At 47.7% G+C, this 16,380-nt stretch overlaps 2 protein-coding genes across 13 annotated transcripts in view; one reads left to right on the top strand and one right to left on the bottom strand.

Moving 5' to 3' along the window:
• Positions 1-2,244, top strand: part of MEIS1 (Meis homeobox 1) — a 141,520-nt gene extending 139,276 nt beyond the window's left edge. For all 12 annotated transcript variants that reach the window (XR_016230312.1, XR_016230314.1, XR_016230313.1 and 9 more), the window contains one exon: positions 708-2,244. Coding sequence is in view for 4 of the 12 variants with exons in the window: in XM_051837788.3 (XP_051693748.1) it covers positions 708-991 (284 nt within the window). In the remaining 8 variants the exon portion in view is untranslated. The remainder of the gene's footprint in view (positions 1-707) is intronic.
• A 1,791-nt stretch (positions 2,245-4,035) lies between these two features.
• Positions 4,036-7,139, bottom strand: LOC149128074 (uncharacterized). Its single transcript, XM_089327064.1, has 4 exons — positions 7,128-7,139; positions 6,448-6,577; positions 5,662-6,179; positions 4,036-4,675 (listed from the first exon to the last, which is right to left on the bottom strand). Exons 1-4 carry the CDS (start codon positions 7,137-7,139, stop codon positions 4,502-4,504), a joined length of 834 nt encoding a protein of 277 aa, XP_089183190.1. The 3' UTR covers positions 4,036-4,501.
• Positions 7,140-16,380: the final 9,241 nt, after the last annotated feature.

Here is a 16,380-nt window from a genome sequence, read left to right as displayed (position 1 = left end):
ATTACTTAGAACTAAAGCCAATTGAACCTACTTAGCAATAGCGTTATGCCTTTCACCCTTGATGATTATGGAGCTTATAGCTCTCAGAAACAATACACCTGTCAGTTTCCATCAACTATAGCAATCCGTGCAGAAGACGTGAGGCCCCCTCAAAGCAGGAGGGGTATTGTTTTAGGTCCAATTTTTCTTATTGTTCTCAAAATCATTGTAAGGTGGACAGGGTTTTGTGAAGGGTTTCTTTCCCTCAGCTCTAAGAAACCATGTGGAAGGAATTTATTGATAACTGTTTTGATTTTTTTAAGCATAGGTTTTGCTAAGTAATCCCTACTGAGTCTGTCTAATTCATGCTGAAGAGTGATGTTTGGTGAGCAGCACCAGCATTTTCTTGGTAGAAAATGAGTCGGGAGACTAAAGTGCTTCTGAAGACCAGATCTCAAATAACAGTTAAATGTTTCAAAAATAAATCAGTTCTCAGTGGTGGATCTGGTAACAGGACAAAGAAGGGGAAAAATAGCAGCAAAATGTGACTTTTCACCATGATGTTTCTCATTTTGTTTTCTTCGGTATGAATCAAAAGAATGCTTTACAAAGCCATGTTCCCTTAATCAGAATGTCCCCTGGCTTGAATAGGATTGCCATAGCTGGAGCCAACACTACTGCTTTTTCATAATATTTTCTTTTTGTTTCTTTCTCTTGAATTTCTACAGGGCTGCAAAGTATGCCAGGGGAGTATGTAGCCCGGGGTGGTCCAATGGGTGTGAGTATGGGACAGCCAAGTTATACCCAACCCCAGATGCCCCCCCATCCTGCTCAGCTGCGTCATGGGCCTCCCATGCATACGTACATTCCTGGACACCCTCACCACCCAACAGTGATGATGCATGGAGGACCGCCCCACCCTGGAATGCCAATGTCAGCAACAAGCCCCACGGTTCTTAATACAGGAGACCCAACAATGAGTGGACAAGTCATGGACATTCATGCTCAGTAGCTTAAGGGAATATGCATTGTCTGCAATGGTGACTGATTGCAAATCATGTTTTTTCTGCAATGACTGTGGAGTTCCATTCTTGGCATCTTCTTTGGACCAAGGAGCATCCCTAATTCTTCATAGGGACTCTTAAAAAGCAGGAAATACCAACTGAAGTCAATCTGGGGACATGCTGAATAACTATATAAGACATTAAGAGAACAAAGAGTGAAATATTGTAAATGCTATTATACTGTTATCCATATTACGTTGTTTCTTATAGATTTTTTAAAAAAAATGTGAAATTTTTCCACACTATGTGTGTTGTTTCCATAGCTCTTCACTTCCTCCAGAAGCCTCCTTACATTAAAAAGCCTTACAGTTATCCTGCAAGGGACAGGAAGGTCTGATTTGCAGGATTTTTAGAGCATTAAAATAACTATCAGGCAGAAGAATCTTTCTTCTCGCCTAGGATTTCAGCCATGTGCGCTCTCTCTCTCTCCTTTTCTTTCTCTCTCTCTCTCTCTCTTTCTCTCTCTCTCTCTCTCTCTCTCTAGCCTGGGGCTTGAATTTGCATGTCTAATTCATTTACTCACCATATTTGAATTGGCCTGAACAGATGTAAATCGGGAAGGATGGGAAAAACTGCAGTCATCAACAATGATTAATCAGCTGTTGCAGGCAGTGTCTTAAGGAGACTGGTAGGAGGAGGCATGGAAACCAAAAGGCCGTGTGTTTAGAAGCCTAATTGTCACATCAAGCATCATTGTCCCCATGCAACAACCACCACCACCTTATACATCACTTCCTGTTTTATGCAGCTCAAAATCATAGACTGAAGATTTATTTTTAATATGTTGACTTTATTTCTGAGCAAAGCATCGGTCATGTGTGTATTTTTCCATAGTCCCACCTTGGAGCATTTATGTAGACATTGTAAATAAATTTTGTGCAAAAAGGACTGGAAAAATGAACTGTATTATTGCAATTTTTTTTTGTAAAAGTAGCAGTTTGGTATGAGTTGGCATGCATACAAGATTTACTAAGTGGGATAAGCTAATTATACTTTTTGTTGTGGATAAACAAATGCTTGTTGATAGCCTTTTTCTATCAAGAAACCAAGGAGCTAATTATTAATAACAATCATTGCACACTGAGTCTCAGCCTTTCTGCCGGAAACAGTTGGGATTGTATAATAACGCCAAGCCCAGTTGTAGTCTTCGAGTGCAGTAATGAAATCTGAATCTAAAATAAAAACAAGATTATTTTTGTCATGCTGACTCTACTGCTTGAAAAATTTGTTTACTGCCCCCCAGATTTTTAGTGAGTAATGCAGAAAATATCAAAATTAATTTTAGCTCCCTGAGCCAGATGTGTACTTGAAATTTTCACCCACAAAGTAAATAACTTAATAATAAGCTCTGATTTCTTGAAGCTGACTTAATGAACTCCTAATATCAGGAAATTTAGGGCCTAAAGGCGCTGAAGTAACTGCAGACTCAGATGAGATCCGAGGGAATTACTCATCTGCTAGCAGTGAAGCTATTCTTGTACATAAGGGTGAAGCTAAGAACAGAGTTAAGTCTTTTTCTAAGGATGTTACCTTGGATAAACAGTATACATTTATTAGGAAATTAACTACGTGAATTGAAGAGACCAGACTTCAAAATCTAATCTTGATAAATATACTCGATGCTCTCATTGGCTAAAACTGGCTATTAACCAATTTTCCAGAACAGCTGTACAAAATTTCTGCATGGCAGCCAGCTAAATGGTACAAAATAACATGTTTAAGCTGGAATAGCTTATAATTTTATCTAAATATAATTGCTGCTATAAAAAGTGCTTCCCCAAAGCTAAGGAAAATATACAAATATTTTAATTAAGGCAAATTTATCTTAAAAAAATACACCTTTCAGCAGTGATTGTAAACAAAGGATGGATGAGTTCAGAGGAGCGCGCCTTCAACGCAAGGCTGACATTTCAGGCCCATGTCACCCTATAAACCCGCCCTGAGCAATTCTATTTTCTATTGGAAAAGAGAAACCAGCTGTGGGGTGGCTTTACTAGGTGACGTGTGATTGACTGACTCACCTGCCGGAGCCGGGCTCGCACTCTCACCTTTTGTTTATGGGGCCTTGTCTCTGAACACGTGGATGCGCAGGCCGAGCGGGGGCGCCGCCGCCCCCAGCCAGCTCCCGCGGCGCCCTCCGCGCCCACCCCCGCCCCATAGGTGGGATTGTTTAAATTTCCCATGTTGACCCTGTGGCAATTCTTCAGCCGCAGAAATAGCCTACGCTAGTGAAGTCATTCTTTTTTGATGGGTGGTTACTAGCAGTTAACAGCCATTTATTTACTTTTAAAAATAATAATAAACTTTATAAACTAACCGTTCCTTTGCCCCTCCTCCCCAGTCCATGCCCGGGTGAGTTGGTTATTTTCAGCCTTTATTTTTAAGGAGGCGCTCGCCGAATGGGGGAGGGACAGACAGAGGGGAGTGGGGGCGGGGGGCAGCTGGTGGGGAGGGAGGGGCGGGCGCTAGGGTCGGGGGGCGGTCCAAGTGCAGGGGCGTTAGGGAATATGGAGACTATAAAGACCCGCAGGCACTGATGCCCAGGAGCTGGGGGGGACCCCACGGCTGGAGCTTCCACGCTTCCCCCCGCGCCGTACGCGAGGGCCTCGCCGCGGTTTCTTTCTTCCCGGGCTTCAGCACCCGCCCCCCTGAATGCTATTTCAGCTTTTCCTCTTGTAAATTTCAGAGCCAGCTCCGAGGTTATTGAGGACACTTATCCGAAGCAGGGAAATAATAGAGGTGCTGAGAGTGTTTTTGATGTTTCTTAAAAGGCAAAAACAAAACGCCCTCCTCTAAACAAGGGCACTCAATTGTACCTGCTTTTTATTTTTATTTGGGGAAGGGAGGTTGGGGGGTGGGGTGGGGGGGCTGGCCGGAGGAGACGACCTCTTAGCACGATTTAAACATTTTTTTAAAAAAATAAAAAATATTTTACCGTATCATATTTAATCAGCTGTAATTATAACACATTCAAAATGAATAATATGCCTTGACAGTATTTTTATTGTTATTGTTCATTGCATGATGTTCGACTGCTTTAGAAGCACAGGAAAGAGAAGTAAACGCGCTACAAATGGGGAATTACCCTCGTTTAGCATTAAAATTCATTTAGATAAAATTGCCACAAACATTTAAATGGGAAGATTAGTTCCCCCTCACGCCTTATTGCACTCGCTCAATGGTTCCGTTAAGAACATTTTACACGTTGGAAATTCCGTCTTCTCAGACGGCTTGCTGTTTCCTAGTTACCCACATTCAAAGCAAAGGCAGCAGCAAAGGCAGCCGCGGCAGCAGCAGGGAAAAAAAAAAAAAGTTTTGGCAACTGCTCGGCAATTCATCCGCGGGCCGCCCGGCTCCCCCCGCCCCCGCCGCCTTCCCCTCCATTATGTAATTTGCGGAGCCCTGTCCTCGAGGAAACAAGTTGCTTAGTGACATAGGATTTCTCCGTTACTGTTAAATTACAAAGAAATATCGGAAAGCCGGCGCTGCCGCCGCCTCTGCTCGGATCCGGGGCTGGGTCTGCAAGCGCTCAGTGTCCCCCGTCTGCGGAACCCCAGGCCACAAGGCGCATGATTGGACTTTCTCTCCTGCCAGGACTTTTCCCGGAAACTCGCCGCCGCTTCTGGCTCGTGCTGCACGGGAAACGTGTGCGAGAATGAGTTTGAAAAGTGCGTGCAGCGCCCGGTGTCTCCCTCCCCTCCCCCTGCCCGCCCTCCCCGCCCCCGCCCTGCGCAGCGCCGCCGAGGAGGAAAGTCAGCTTCGACTGCCACCTTTTGGGGATTTGGAAAAATGACTCGGTAGGACCCGCAGGGAGGCGGAGGCGGAGGCGCGCGGGGTGGGGGGAACCCCCTGATTATCCTGTGTCGGAACTGGCTCCCTTAATCTGATGCTTAAATATTTGATGTGGAAAAATTACCCATAAAATTAGTTACTAACAATTTCAAATTGAAATCACTTATCGAATTATAAACGCATTAAAGCTGTATGGATGGTATTAGAAGTTTCTCGGGAGGCGGCGGGTGTCTCCTTTGCAGGGAGCGGGGCCCACAGGGTTCGCCCCGGGGAGAGAGGCGCCCTCCGCCGAGCCCGGGGGGTGGGCTGGGCTGGGGGAGGGTAGCCCCGGGAGGGCGGCGCGGGGCCGGGTGTGCGGCTCCGGCTCGCTCGGCCCGCGGGGGCGGGGAGGTGGGCGGGCAACAGCGGCGGTGCGAGGCTGCGACCCCGGGGCCCAGGCGCCTACCGGGAAACTTCGCCCTGAAGTCCAAAGGCTCGGAGAAGGAAAACAAGCCCTCGCCACCCCTCTACCCCGCCCCGCGCGCGGCTCCCACGCGGCGCGCAGACTTGGCGAGCCGGGTTCCTGGCGTGGGCGGCGCCCTCCAGGTCCGCGGGCCGGAGGGAAGATGCCTGTAATCCCGGGCCGGGCCGGGCCGTGCGACTGCAGGGAGCATCCCGCGGGCAGCTGCGCGGAGCTCCGGCCCGGACGCAGCTACCTGGGTCCCGTAGTGCACAGGGTCCGGCCTGGGCCCAGAGCGTGGATCGACGAGACCCTGCCCTGGGCCCAGAGCACGGAGGGGCTGCTCAGGCGCCTGCAGTAGCCTCCCACGTCTTGCTCACTCCCGACCTGAAAGTCGAGCTGGGACGCGGTCGGTTTTGTGTCTGGACGCCGGAAAGGCCGGGGTCTGCACGGAAAGGTGTGGAGAGACACCTCCAAGGGGGTGTCTTTCCCTCGGAAGCGCTCGGGGTGCTTTGTGCTGGACTCTGCCACGTCTGTCCGGATTCCCGAGGCCCACGCAGGCCCTGGGAGCGTGCTCCTGAGAGCCTGGGCACCGGAGGGCACCTGGAGCTCGGGCAGGGCCCCTGGGGCGGGGGCGAGTGGGGGGAGCCGCAGCAGAGAGCTCTGGGCCTCTCCCGGGCGCTTTAGGCCCGAACTCCCTCGGCGCACTTGCAAAGCTCCGCTAACTTTCCCCTCCTTTGGGATCCCGGCAGCCCCTCGCGGAGCTCCGGGGTAGGCGTATTGCACGCCATAGGAGAACCTGGAACAGGATAGAGGGGGCGCTCCGCCTGGCCGGGCGTTCTCCCTGCACTCACTCCCTTCTCCGGTGACGCCGCGCACGCCTGGCTGCTCGGCGTCCCGAAGCCCTTAGGGTGGCCACGGTGCACCCTCTCCACGAGGCTGGGAATCCCAGGGCCCAGCAAGGGGCAGGGAGGGAGGGAGGGTGGGGGGCCGGGGCCCGAGCTGGGGGCTGCCGGAAGGGCGGGGGAGGTCCCCTTTCCGCGCGATCCGCCAGCCAGCGCGTCTGAAACATTCTCTCCCAAGGCGGAGCTGAAAGGAAAAACAAACAACATATTGAGCAATCAGTTCGCCAATGTTTGAGCTTTAAAGCGTCTTTGCCCTAAAAAATGATACCCCGGGGGTCTCGGTAGGGACGTAGGGGAACGTGTTGAGGGCCTTGGCCCCGGCTGGCCGCGTCCCCGGGTCGCCCCTCCGCGCGCTGCCTGCCGCCCTCCCGGCGCGCTCGACCCAGGACGGGGAAACCCTGCCGGTAAAGCCCCGGAGGGAAAGGATTTACTTTTAAGCCAGTCTCCCATCGATCGGGTCGGTAATTCTTACCCCTGCCCACTCGCAGACACACTCACCTCTACCCTAAAGCATTAAGTTCATTACGCGAGCAATGATCTTAATCTCCAGGCGGAAAATGAGTCCCGGGACCTCGCGGATTGGGGAAGCAGTGAATAAAGTCACCTGCTTCCCGCCCGCCGGTCCGCTCTTGAGGCGGGTCCCACCTTGTGGCAGGGCGCGCCGCGCGGGGGTCCCCAGCTCCAAGCCAAGGCGTGCCCGGCAGGGGTCAGGAGCCCTGTGTGCGCTCTCTCCGGGTTAGCGACCTCCTGGAAGGGGTGGGATTGTGCCGGCCCGCTCTCCCCCTCCCCTCCCATCTGCCTTTCCTCCTAGGCCTGCCTGGCACCTCGACACGTTCTTCCTCCCCCTCGCCCCAAAGTGACAGGATCCTGAGCCTCTTGCCTCCCTCCAGCCCCTGACAGCCGCGGGTATCCTCGCATCGCTGGTTCGCGTCTCTGTACCTCACCCACCTCTCTGGGCATGGGTGTCTGTGCGGGGGGGGTGGAAGCGGGGGCGGCTGCTCACCGGGGCCCTCTTAAAGCCACTTGGAAGGTACCCCGGGGTTTCAAAAAAAAAAAAAAAGAAAGAAAGAAAGAAAAGAAAAAGAAATAGATTCCTGGATGGAGGGACGACCCCCGCGCCCTTGGAGAACTCCATCTCTGAAACCGGCGCGGCGGCAAACGCCCCTCTCCGACGCCTGCTCCCACCCTTCGCCTTGGCACGGAGCAGCGTCTGGCACGGCGGGGAGATGGAGGCGAGCCACGCGCACCCGTCCCTTTACTGGCCGACCCGCCAGGCGCCAGTGTGTTGTGGAGACTCAGTTTCCACGGGACAAAAGCGGGGGAAACACAACGCAGAGACTGTGTAAATGCGCGTTCTCCGCACCGCCCCCGCCCCCCATCTGAGTTTGGAGACGTGCGTTTGCAGGTAGCCCTAAACTGTGAACAGCCGGCTTTGTGTGTTATCTAGCGGGGGTGGGGGTGGAAGGGGAGGAGACTCCCACCGCCCGCTCCAGTCTTTAATGTCTGAAATAACGAAATGCCTGTGTGGCAGCTGCTGCTACAGCCAAAACTAACTCTTTGGAAGACGGAAAAGAGTGAAAGGCAAAGAAAGACTGTTCATTTTTTTTCCTTTGGTGCCGTTTGGGATGTCATCTGTTTCCTTGGCGACTGTGTTCAGCCCCCGGAGCCCCTGGGCTCCGGGATTGTTAGGGGGGAAAAAGCATGCTATTTCTGCACCGTCATTTATCACTGTCACCGCATAATGATTCCCCTTGCAGCCCCTTATTGATGTTTGTAATTGCATTATCTCATAAAGGAGGATGATCAATGAAACCAAGCCGTGCATTCTGGGGTCAGAGGAAGCCGAAGTACTGTTTGTCCCCTTTAATACAACAAGTACTCATTATCTTTAGGTCTGCATTCAAAAAATGATCTGATCTGGGGCTGACCCTGTCCGACGTCCCAACACTTTCTAAAACGCGGTTTGTGTAACCTTTTGCTTAAATGCTAAATCAAGTACCTGTCTTGCATTTCAACGAAACAAAATGCTGAAACTGAATGAGGAAAGCATTTCTTCTTCTTTTCTTCTTCTACTTCTTTTTTTTTTTTTTTCTGGGAGGAGTGCGACCGTCGCAAGACGCATATTTAGTCTGTAAATGCTGAATGATGTAATCTAAAAAAAGCAACCCTCATCAACAGAGGACCTTATGAATGAAAAAATTGGGAGTGAGGAGAAGAAAGGTAGCTAAGAGCTTTTAACAAGGTCGGCACTAAAAGGGTCGAATAAAACCATTTCCGGTTTAATTAATAAGAGCTATAAACTGAAATAATTCCCCATGATTCTGCCCTTGCTTCTCCCTTTTTCAGTCATATCTCTTCGGTTTAGATAGATGACTTTTGTGCCTGCTTGATTCTCACAACAATAACTAAATCAGTTGCACACTCTGTATCTAAAATCATCTACAAACTCCAGCAAATAAAAAGAAGTTCATTCGTCTATTAAGGCAAGTATTTAGTTGAGCAGAAATGTCCCAGTGACACTGAATGGAGTGCATGTAATCCCATGAAAATCAAGTCATCTTGTTACACTGACATAAATGAAAAAATACAAAGGAGGAAAAGTCCAAGTGTAATTTTAAACTAAATGTATTATTGGACTGTCAAAGTGAAAACGTGATTGTTTGGCTAGGATGGGTGGGGGGAGGGGGAGAGTGGACATCCACTTGGGTCACATCTGACTTACAGGTTCTGAAGAGAAGTGTGCATTCCAGATTTGGTTATCATCTTAATTTGTAGAAAGAGGAAGGATTGAGACAATTCTAACTCATTATTTCAACAAATTAGGGCAGATGACTCTTTCAAAGACAGAATTAAACAAGGAGTTTAGTTTAAACACTGAAAACCTCTATTTCCAAAAAGAAAAGTTTCCAATCTTCTGAAGATGAAGTCCCCTATATTAATAAGACCACGAAGAAAGAAAGAAAGGGGGAAGGGAGGTAGGGAGATAAGGAAGAAGGAAGGGGTGGACAGGAAGGAAAGAGTAAGCTTTATTTTCAAAGTTCTAGACATTTTAAAATCAACATTATAATGTTTTAAATTAAAAGACCAACATGAAAAGCCTTCCCGTAGTTGAGAAAATGAGTGCTTAAATAAAAACGTGCTCCAATATTCTGACACCGTGACATAAAACCTTAAGGTGAGTGATAACAAAACAAAGGGCTAAAATATTCCCACCTGGAAAAAGAACTTTAATGATAAAGCTGAGAAAGTTTTAGCTGAGTTGAATCATCACATAATTTTTCAGCAGAGGGCAGATCCTTCTGAAAAGTATTATTTTCCAGGAATTCTGTCAAATCACTTTGAAATAATACATGTTTTGTATTATTTCAATATTCCTGGAGTGTTCATTCTTTGAAAACGCTCAAACAGAAATGGAAACGCAGCGTCGAATACATTCAATATAAATGGTATCTTGTCGTTAACATAAAATATTAAAGGGAAAATAAAACTTTGGGCTCTGTCAGTTGAGATAGAATTTTTTTAGCATAATTTTCAAAACACACAAATGAAACCACTTGATTTTAACCAATCAACACAAGTCTTTCTCTTCTTTGGTTGGGGATCTGGAGTCGTGTATGCTTTCTATTTTTAATATTTAGTATTATAGCCCACGGTTAAAATAATGAAAAATTAGTCTCGTTTCAGAAATTATTTATTTATGGAACGAACATGATTAAAACATAAACACACACACAAACTGCAGCTGCAACAGAAAAAAACTTGATTTACGGTTATTAAATCTTTGATCGCCATGTTAATGTTTCTTTTTCTACCTTTCATTTGCATTTTAATCTATCGAATCTTTACAATTTTTCCTGCCTCCTATTTCAATGATTGATTACAGATCTGGAATAAGAAAAACCAGGGCTAGCTTTTCTTTTCCTTCCTTCGCTTTCTTTTTTCCCTCCTTTCCCCCTGGGTAGATTTCGGAAACTTTCTCTCAATGCTAATGTAGACAGGGCAAATTAATTCTGCTCTTTTTAAATGTCAGAGATATAAATAAAAAATGTTTTCTGTCCTAAATGTGAATATTTTCCCAGCCGTTTGTTTTCTAGTCGTAAAAGATCATCACAGCAAAACGCAATTAGCAGCGAAACACACACGCACGCGCGCGCGCACGCACACACGGCGGCGTGGATCTTCCGAAGGACGGGTTGTTACTGAGTTCAGAAAGGTGAGAAGTTCAGCGTCCCCGCCACTGCCAGTGGCCTCGCCGCGGTCTTGAAGTCTGGTCTTGAGCCCTCTGATCTAAGGCACACAAACACAAACAAGCCTGGTGGGGGCTTGTTGCTGCTAAGTTGGTTTCTTGGGACCAGTAGTGTAAAAGACAAAAGGGGCACCCACGCAGGTCTGTCTGTTTTCTTTTCCAGCCTTCCCACTGCCCCTGGGTCGCTTCCTCGAACCTCGCATCCTCCCTTGCGCCCTCCCAGGGTTGCCCCAGCGTGGCGGATAAGACGGTCATTCCGGGGTCCGCGTCACTTTCCGCGCTGGAGTGAAAGCCAGTGCGGCGGTGGCTTGGGAAGGCGCCGGCCGGACGTCGACTGGGCTCCTTCTTCCCGCAGGGGCTGAGGGCCCCTAAGGGCTTCGCCAAGCTCAGGCCAGGCCCAGACTGCGCTTCGCGCCTGCCTGGGGGTCGCGGCTGCGGAGGGAGAGGGTCACGGCGCGCGCAGGAGGCGAGCCCCAGGTGTGAGTTCAGGCTCACCGGCTCGCGCGCCCGTCTGCGAACCGCCAGGCGCGCCTCCCCCACCCTCGCCCATCTCTGCTCCTGCTCCCGGGGTCAAGCAACCCTCGTGGGGGTTTTTTAAGGCCCGCAGACCCCGGGGAGCCCGCGGAGGAGCAAGGACCGACTTGTCAGGCGGGTCCAGGCTGCTCGCGCTCGCGTCCGCGGGAGGCGCGCTGTGCCCGGGTGCAGGGCGAGCCGGGAGAAGTCAGAAGCATGGGACCCTTGTGAATCCCTAGAGGGGCAGGCACGCGCATGGTCACGAATCCGGGCGACAGCTGCTCTGGGCAGTCTTCCTCGACGAGACCCGCGCACTCGGTGCGCGCCCAGGGGCGTGCCCGGCGAGGCACCGACCGCGTTCCCCGCGCCCGGCCCCCGCAGCCCGCGTGGCTCCCTTGTGTCCAGCGACCCCGGTTGGGGCTGCCGCGAGGGGGGCGATCTTCCTTCTCAGGGACGCACAAAGAGTTTAAAATAAAGAGAGGGGGAGGAAAGACATTTGATCTGGGCCGACCCTTTGTCTTGAAGCAGATTAGGCAGCCTCCAAATGGGAGGAAAAACAGAAAGTCTAGACAGGAAAACTTATTGTGTTCACAAAATATAAAAATGATCCGAACGGTCTGGTACCTCCGGGGGTGAAGATAGATCCTTGTAGACGGGTGGGAAGACAAGACTGGGAAGATTTAAAGGGAAAGAAACGGCAGATTATTAAGAAAGTAATAGTAAGGTGTCCCATACACTACAGTTTTATTGTTGGGTAGTAACCACCCGATTTATTTATTGCCGGGGCTATATAATAGAGATAATGACCACAAACTCAAGATAAATTCTGAGGCGCCCAGCCGGTCAATTCTTTTTTATTTCAGAGAGCGAGCCTGAAAGGTGAGCCCCATCCCCGCCTCTCCTCGGAGATCCGTCTTGCTTTCTGCCGTATTATAAGCATGACATGCAAATAAATAAGGGCCGCGGGGTTTGTGTGGGTAGGCCTGCAGGATTTATTTCAGGTGAGGGAGGAACATACACGGAATATGAATTTCCGCAGGAGCCGCCGAGTGCTGCCTCCGCTCCTCCTCGGCCGCGCTCGCCTCCCAGCCTCCCTCCCTTTCCGTGGAGCAGAGAGCGTCCCCTGATAAAAGCATTAACGTGTCATGTCTCAACTCCCTACTCCTTGACAGATAGGTTTGCGGAGGGACCGGGCGCGGGGCACGCAAAGTGCAACACGCATCCCCACCGTGGGTTGACTGGCTGGGGCTGCTTAAAGGGATGCCTGCCATGCAGGGACGGGTGAGTTGTCCTTCTGCCTTCCAGCTCGGGAGCAGACTAGGAAACTACAAGGCTGAAATACGCAAAAACGCTCCCCAAAGTTTCCCGCCCGGCCTCCCCGTAGGGGCCGGAGCCGACGGGAGCATCCCGGCTTCCGGAGACCAGCCCGCCTTTCTCGGCCTACATTATGTCCCTTCCCGGGGGGCCTGGAGAGACCCCTCTGGGTAGTCAGATGATGGAATGAAGGATGACCTTGCTCCTGTCCCGCCAAGGTCGGACGGGAGCGGGCGGCCCCAGGTGCAGGCTCCACCTGACGCCACGGCGGCACCCACGGCCGCCCCCGCCTGCGCCCCGCGACTGCTCTGGCAGGTTCCCCGGCCCGCCTAGATGAAGTCAGCATTCTCTGGTGATACTCTTTTTTCCTTCCTCATTTTGGGGGGTACCATTCAGACACGCGAGTCTAGTGTTTCACTCTTAGAATAACCACTTACATTCAGAACTCCTTTTGATCTATGTTTGGCCAGAGAAGAAACACCTGACCGTGAGCCGTGGAGGGAAAGCGAGAGGCGCGCAGGAAATGGGCGGGACCGACGGGTGGGGTGAGGGGGAAAGGTGTGGGGAGGGGGCAGAGACCCCGAGGCGGTCCGAGGTGGCAGCTGCGGGGAGGGAGGTGAGGGGCAAAGCCTCCGGGCGGCCACCCGGCGCTCCTGGGATGCGGTGCTTTGCGTGAGGGATGGCACCGTGAGGCCGAAAGCGAGGACAGTCCTCGTCAATCTTTGACAATATTGGTGTCAGTCAAGCACAACTTTATCTTTGAACCAGAGTATCTGTTCCAGTGATTTCCATAAGCACATAAATTATCATCTTCAGAGCCTTCAATATTTCTTTCTGTACTTTATTAAGTGTGATTGCAGAGGCCATGTGCGAAGTGAATGATTCAACTTTTAATCTTTGAACATTACACCGTATTCCACCGAGTTTCCTTTTCAAAATAATCTAAAATAACAAAAAGAAACTAAGCTCATTACATGAAAAGTGACAAGCGTTTTACTCTGAGCCTGGCAAGTTGCCTCACTCACTTCAAAGGATGATAAACTAATTGTTTCCAGAGTTTATAAGTAATTAAGCTATTATTCGGGGAATTTATGCAACAGTTTTATTCATGTAGGGACTTTCTTTTTAGAATAGCCAGAGACAAATCTTAAGACATACCAGGATTTTAATAATTAGAAAATCTTCCCATTACTGTTAATAATGAAAACTATTATTATTTTTAAAGGCATTGGAAAATAGAAACAAATATACTTTTCTCCAGAGTATAAAGTAAGTGGAGGTCATTATGGATAATTAGTGCTGAAAGGAAAATGAACTTGTAATGGCTTCCAAAGATTAAAACATCTGTAGCTATCAAGTTAGGTTTTAAAAAGTTAATTTTTTTGTCCGAGCAGCTGGATTTGTCTGTGTATGTCAGGTAAGAGAATATATATCTACTGTCCTTTTAGGACTCTATATAGAAAGTTAAAAACATGAAATAATGTTAGTACTTTTAAACCCACTTTTGGTGCCTTGGCAACAAGAATTGATGCCAAGAAATGCTAAGTGTTTGGGATTCTCTGATTTTGCAACAAAGAGATGTACTTATTCACCCACAGATTAAAACAAAGAGAATACTTTTGAAATCCTTTGAAGTATAGCATTCAAACAATCATTATTTCTATAACATTTCAACCCATGTTTCCAGCCTTTTAAAATAATTGTTTGCCCTAAATGAAACGTTATTCATTAAAGGAAAAAGTAAGAATTTAAAAAAGAAGTGATGAATTATTTTTTAAAACTCAGCAAAATATATGACATTTTAATAGACATTTATAATAACAGTATTTTACTATTCTAATTTTTTTCCTGTCATGTTATTTGCTCTGTTCTTGGTTTTAGGAAAAATTCTGCTTCATTGTCACAAAATAAAGTTCCAAAAATCACAGAATTTTGGTGTTAGGAGAGAATCCCTGGAGATTAAGAAGAGCATATAAATGTGAAATCTGAGCACATGCCCATACAATCTTATTTAAAATAAAATGTATTTTTCTGGAGTTTGCTTGGAAAAAACTAAAGTGTGCTGGTTCAATATCCACTTTGCTCAGCACAAAAATTGAGAATTGGCTAAAATAACCACCACAAGAGTTGGACTCTCAGAATAGTAAAATATATATATATATATATATATACACACACACATATATATATTTTAAGACATAGCTACGTGCTTCAAGTAAAATTCCTCTATGGTAATCATCTGGAATTTGTATGTAAAATGCTTTTTATGATTCAGGGTCAGTGTTTTATGGACTCTGAATAAACTGTGGCAATTTAGATCTGTCATTGTGTCACAATGTCTGATTCAATGTTTGCTGTCATATGTTCTCTTTATTCTAATGGGCTAGTGTTGCGTTATTAAAAACAAAACTAAAGCAACCTGGTTGGTAGTAATGCAATCCCAATTGTCTGACACCCTGCAATAATTGACCTTCTGGCCACCACGCACGCTGGGATTCACTTTTGGACACTTGGCTATTGAAACTGACTTCATTACAGAAAGACAATGGTGACTTTGTTGCAACTGGCACCTGCAGTATTTCACACAACTCAGGGCGTACCTTGCCAAGTCAGCCACTACCGGGATTCACACCAGAGCAGGAAGTCAATTCTAGGCAACTTTTCTAATACGAATATGCTGCTATGATTAAAGAGAAGTGAACTGATTTTTGTGCACCTTTCTGTCTGGTTTTCATTTGATAAAAATGTCACCATATCAAAGAGTGCTGTAGTAAATTTGTGTTGAAGCTTAATGGTTAAGGATTTTATGGTAAACTGAATTCAAGACTTCTTAATAATACAGTCCAGGCAGAAAAATACTGTGGTATGTCACTTATGCCCTAGGGAAAAGAGCCCACCAGTGGAAAGGTTTGTGGTGGAGGGAGGTGGCTGGCTTCCTGACCAGACTTTCTGGGACTCTCATTAGTGATCCTGATTCTGTCACTAGAGTGCATGCTATTTGTCTTCTGTAGATTGTTTTCCTAATTTTCTAATGATACACATATAATTTTATTTTGTAAATCATTTTGCATTGTAGAAGATAGTAAAGAATTGCTTTAAATTATAGCAAATATAATACAAGTAATAGAATCCCTTTCTCAGAGTGTTCTGGGTTTTTTTCCAGAGTCCCGAGTCATGAGGGAGTATTACTCTGTCCTCGAAGTTCTAAACTTCTTTTAGAATTCTCACTTCCCTTTGGTTTCTTCTGCCTAGCCACTAGAAGGAAAATGACAGTCTCATTGTTCCAAGGCATTTGCTGAGGGTAATTGACACCTTTATTGACTAAGTCATTTTGCTGAAATAAAAGATGACTTTTCCACCAGTGCCTGGATTGTGAGCCAATAGACCAAAAACAACATGCCATACCCGAAGAGAAGAGTGAAGCATGACTACTAGAGCGACACTCCTCATCCCTCCCCAGCTTCAAAAACTCCACTGATTTACTAGCTTCCATTTAAGTTCCGTGTTGTTATTATTTGAATCTTGCCTTAAATTCTTGTACATTTCTACTGCATTACAGCAAATCCTTTTTAAGGCTGAAAAAATTGGGTGTGTGTGTGTTGTGCACCTGCTGTACACCTAGCAGTAATCAGGACACTGAGATTAACAGGACTTTGCCTCTGTCCTCAAGAGCTCATTGAAGGGTGGAGCTGATAAGGAAACCACAGTATCAATCCACAGTAGCCTGTTCAGGTACTGTGGGAGCACAAAAGTTTGTGGTGGGCTAAGGTGAATAGAGACCAGGACATGTTTTTACATCAGAGTCCAACTGAGAAAACAAAAAGCACTACGAGTGTATTCAAGGGAATATATTTAATGCTGGGAATTGGTTATATAGGGCAGCAAGGCTGCTAAGAGGTGATAGCAAACAGTGGTTTCTACTGATAGGCTTGAGAGAAAGAGGGGACAGGTGATCTACCAGAATGGGGGGCTGGGAGGGAAATGGGCTGGGGGATGACTCTGTAGAAGACATACAGACAGGCGTGTGCTGTAGGAGCTGGAACTGTGGAGGGAGTAAGAGAGGGAGGAACACCCTGGAGACCTGCAGTAGAGAGTGGAGCAAGGAAGGGCAGGGATGAGCTTTGAAAG

This window comes from Oryctolagus cuniculus, chromosome 2 (genome assembly GCF_051225735.1).
Source record: "Oryctolagus cuniculus isolate XC-2025 breed Fujian yellow rabbit chromosome 2, ASM5122573v1, whole genome shotgun sequence".
NCBI classification, from domain to species: Eukaryota; Metazoa; Chordata; class Mammalia; order Lagomorpha; family Leporidae; genus Oryctolagus; species Oryctolagus cuniculus.
This window is presented reverse-complemented; position numbering and strand designations above follow the sequence as displayed.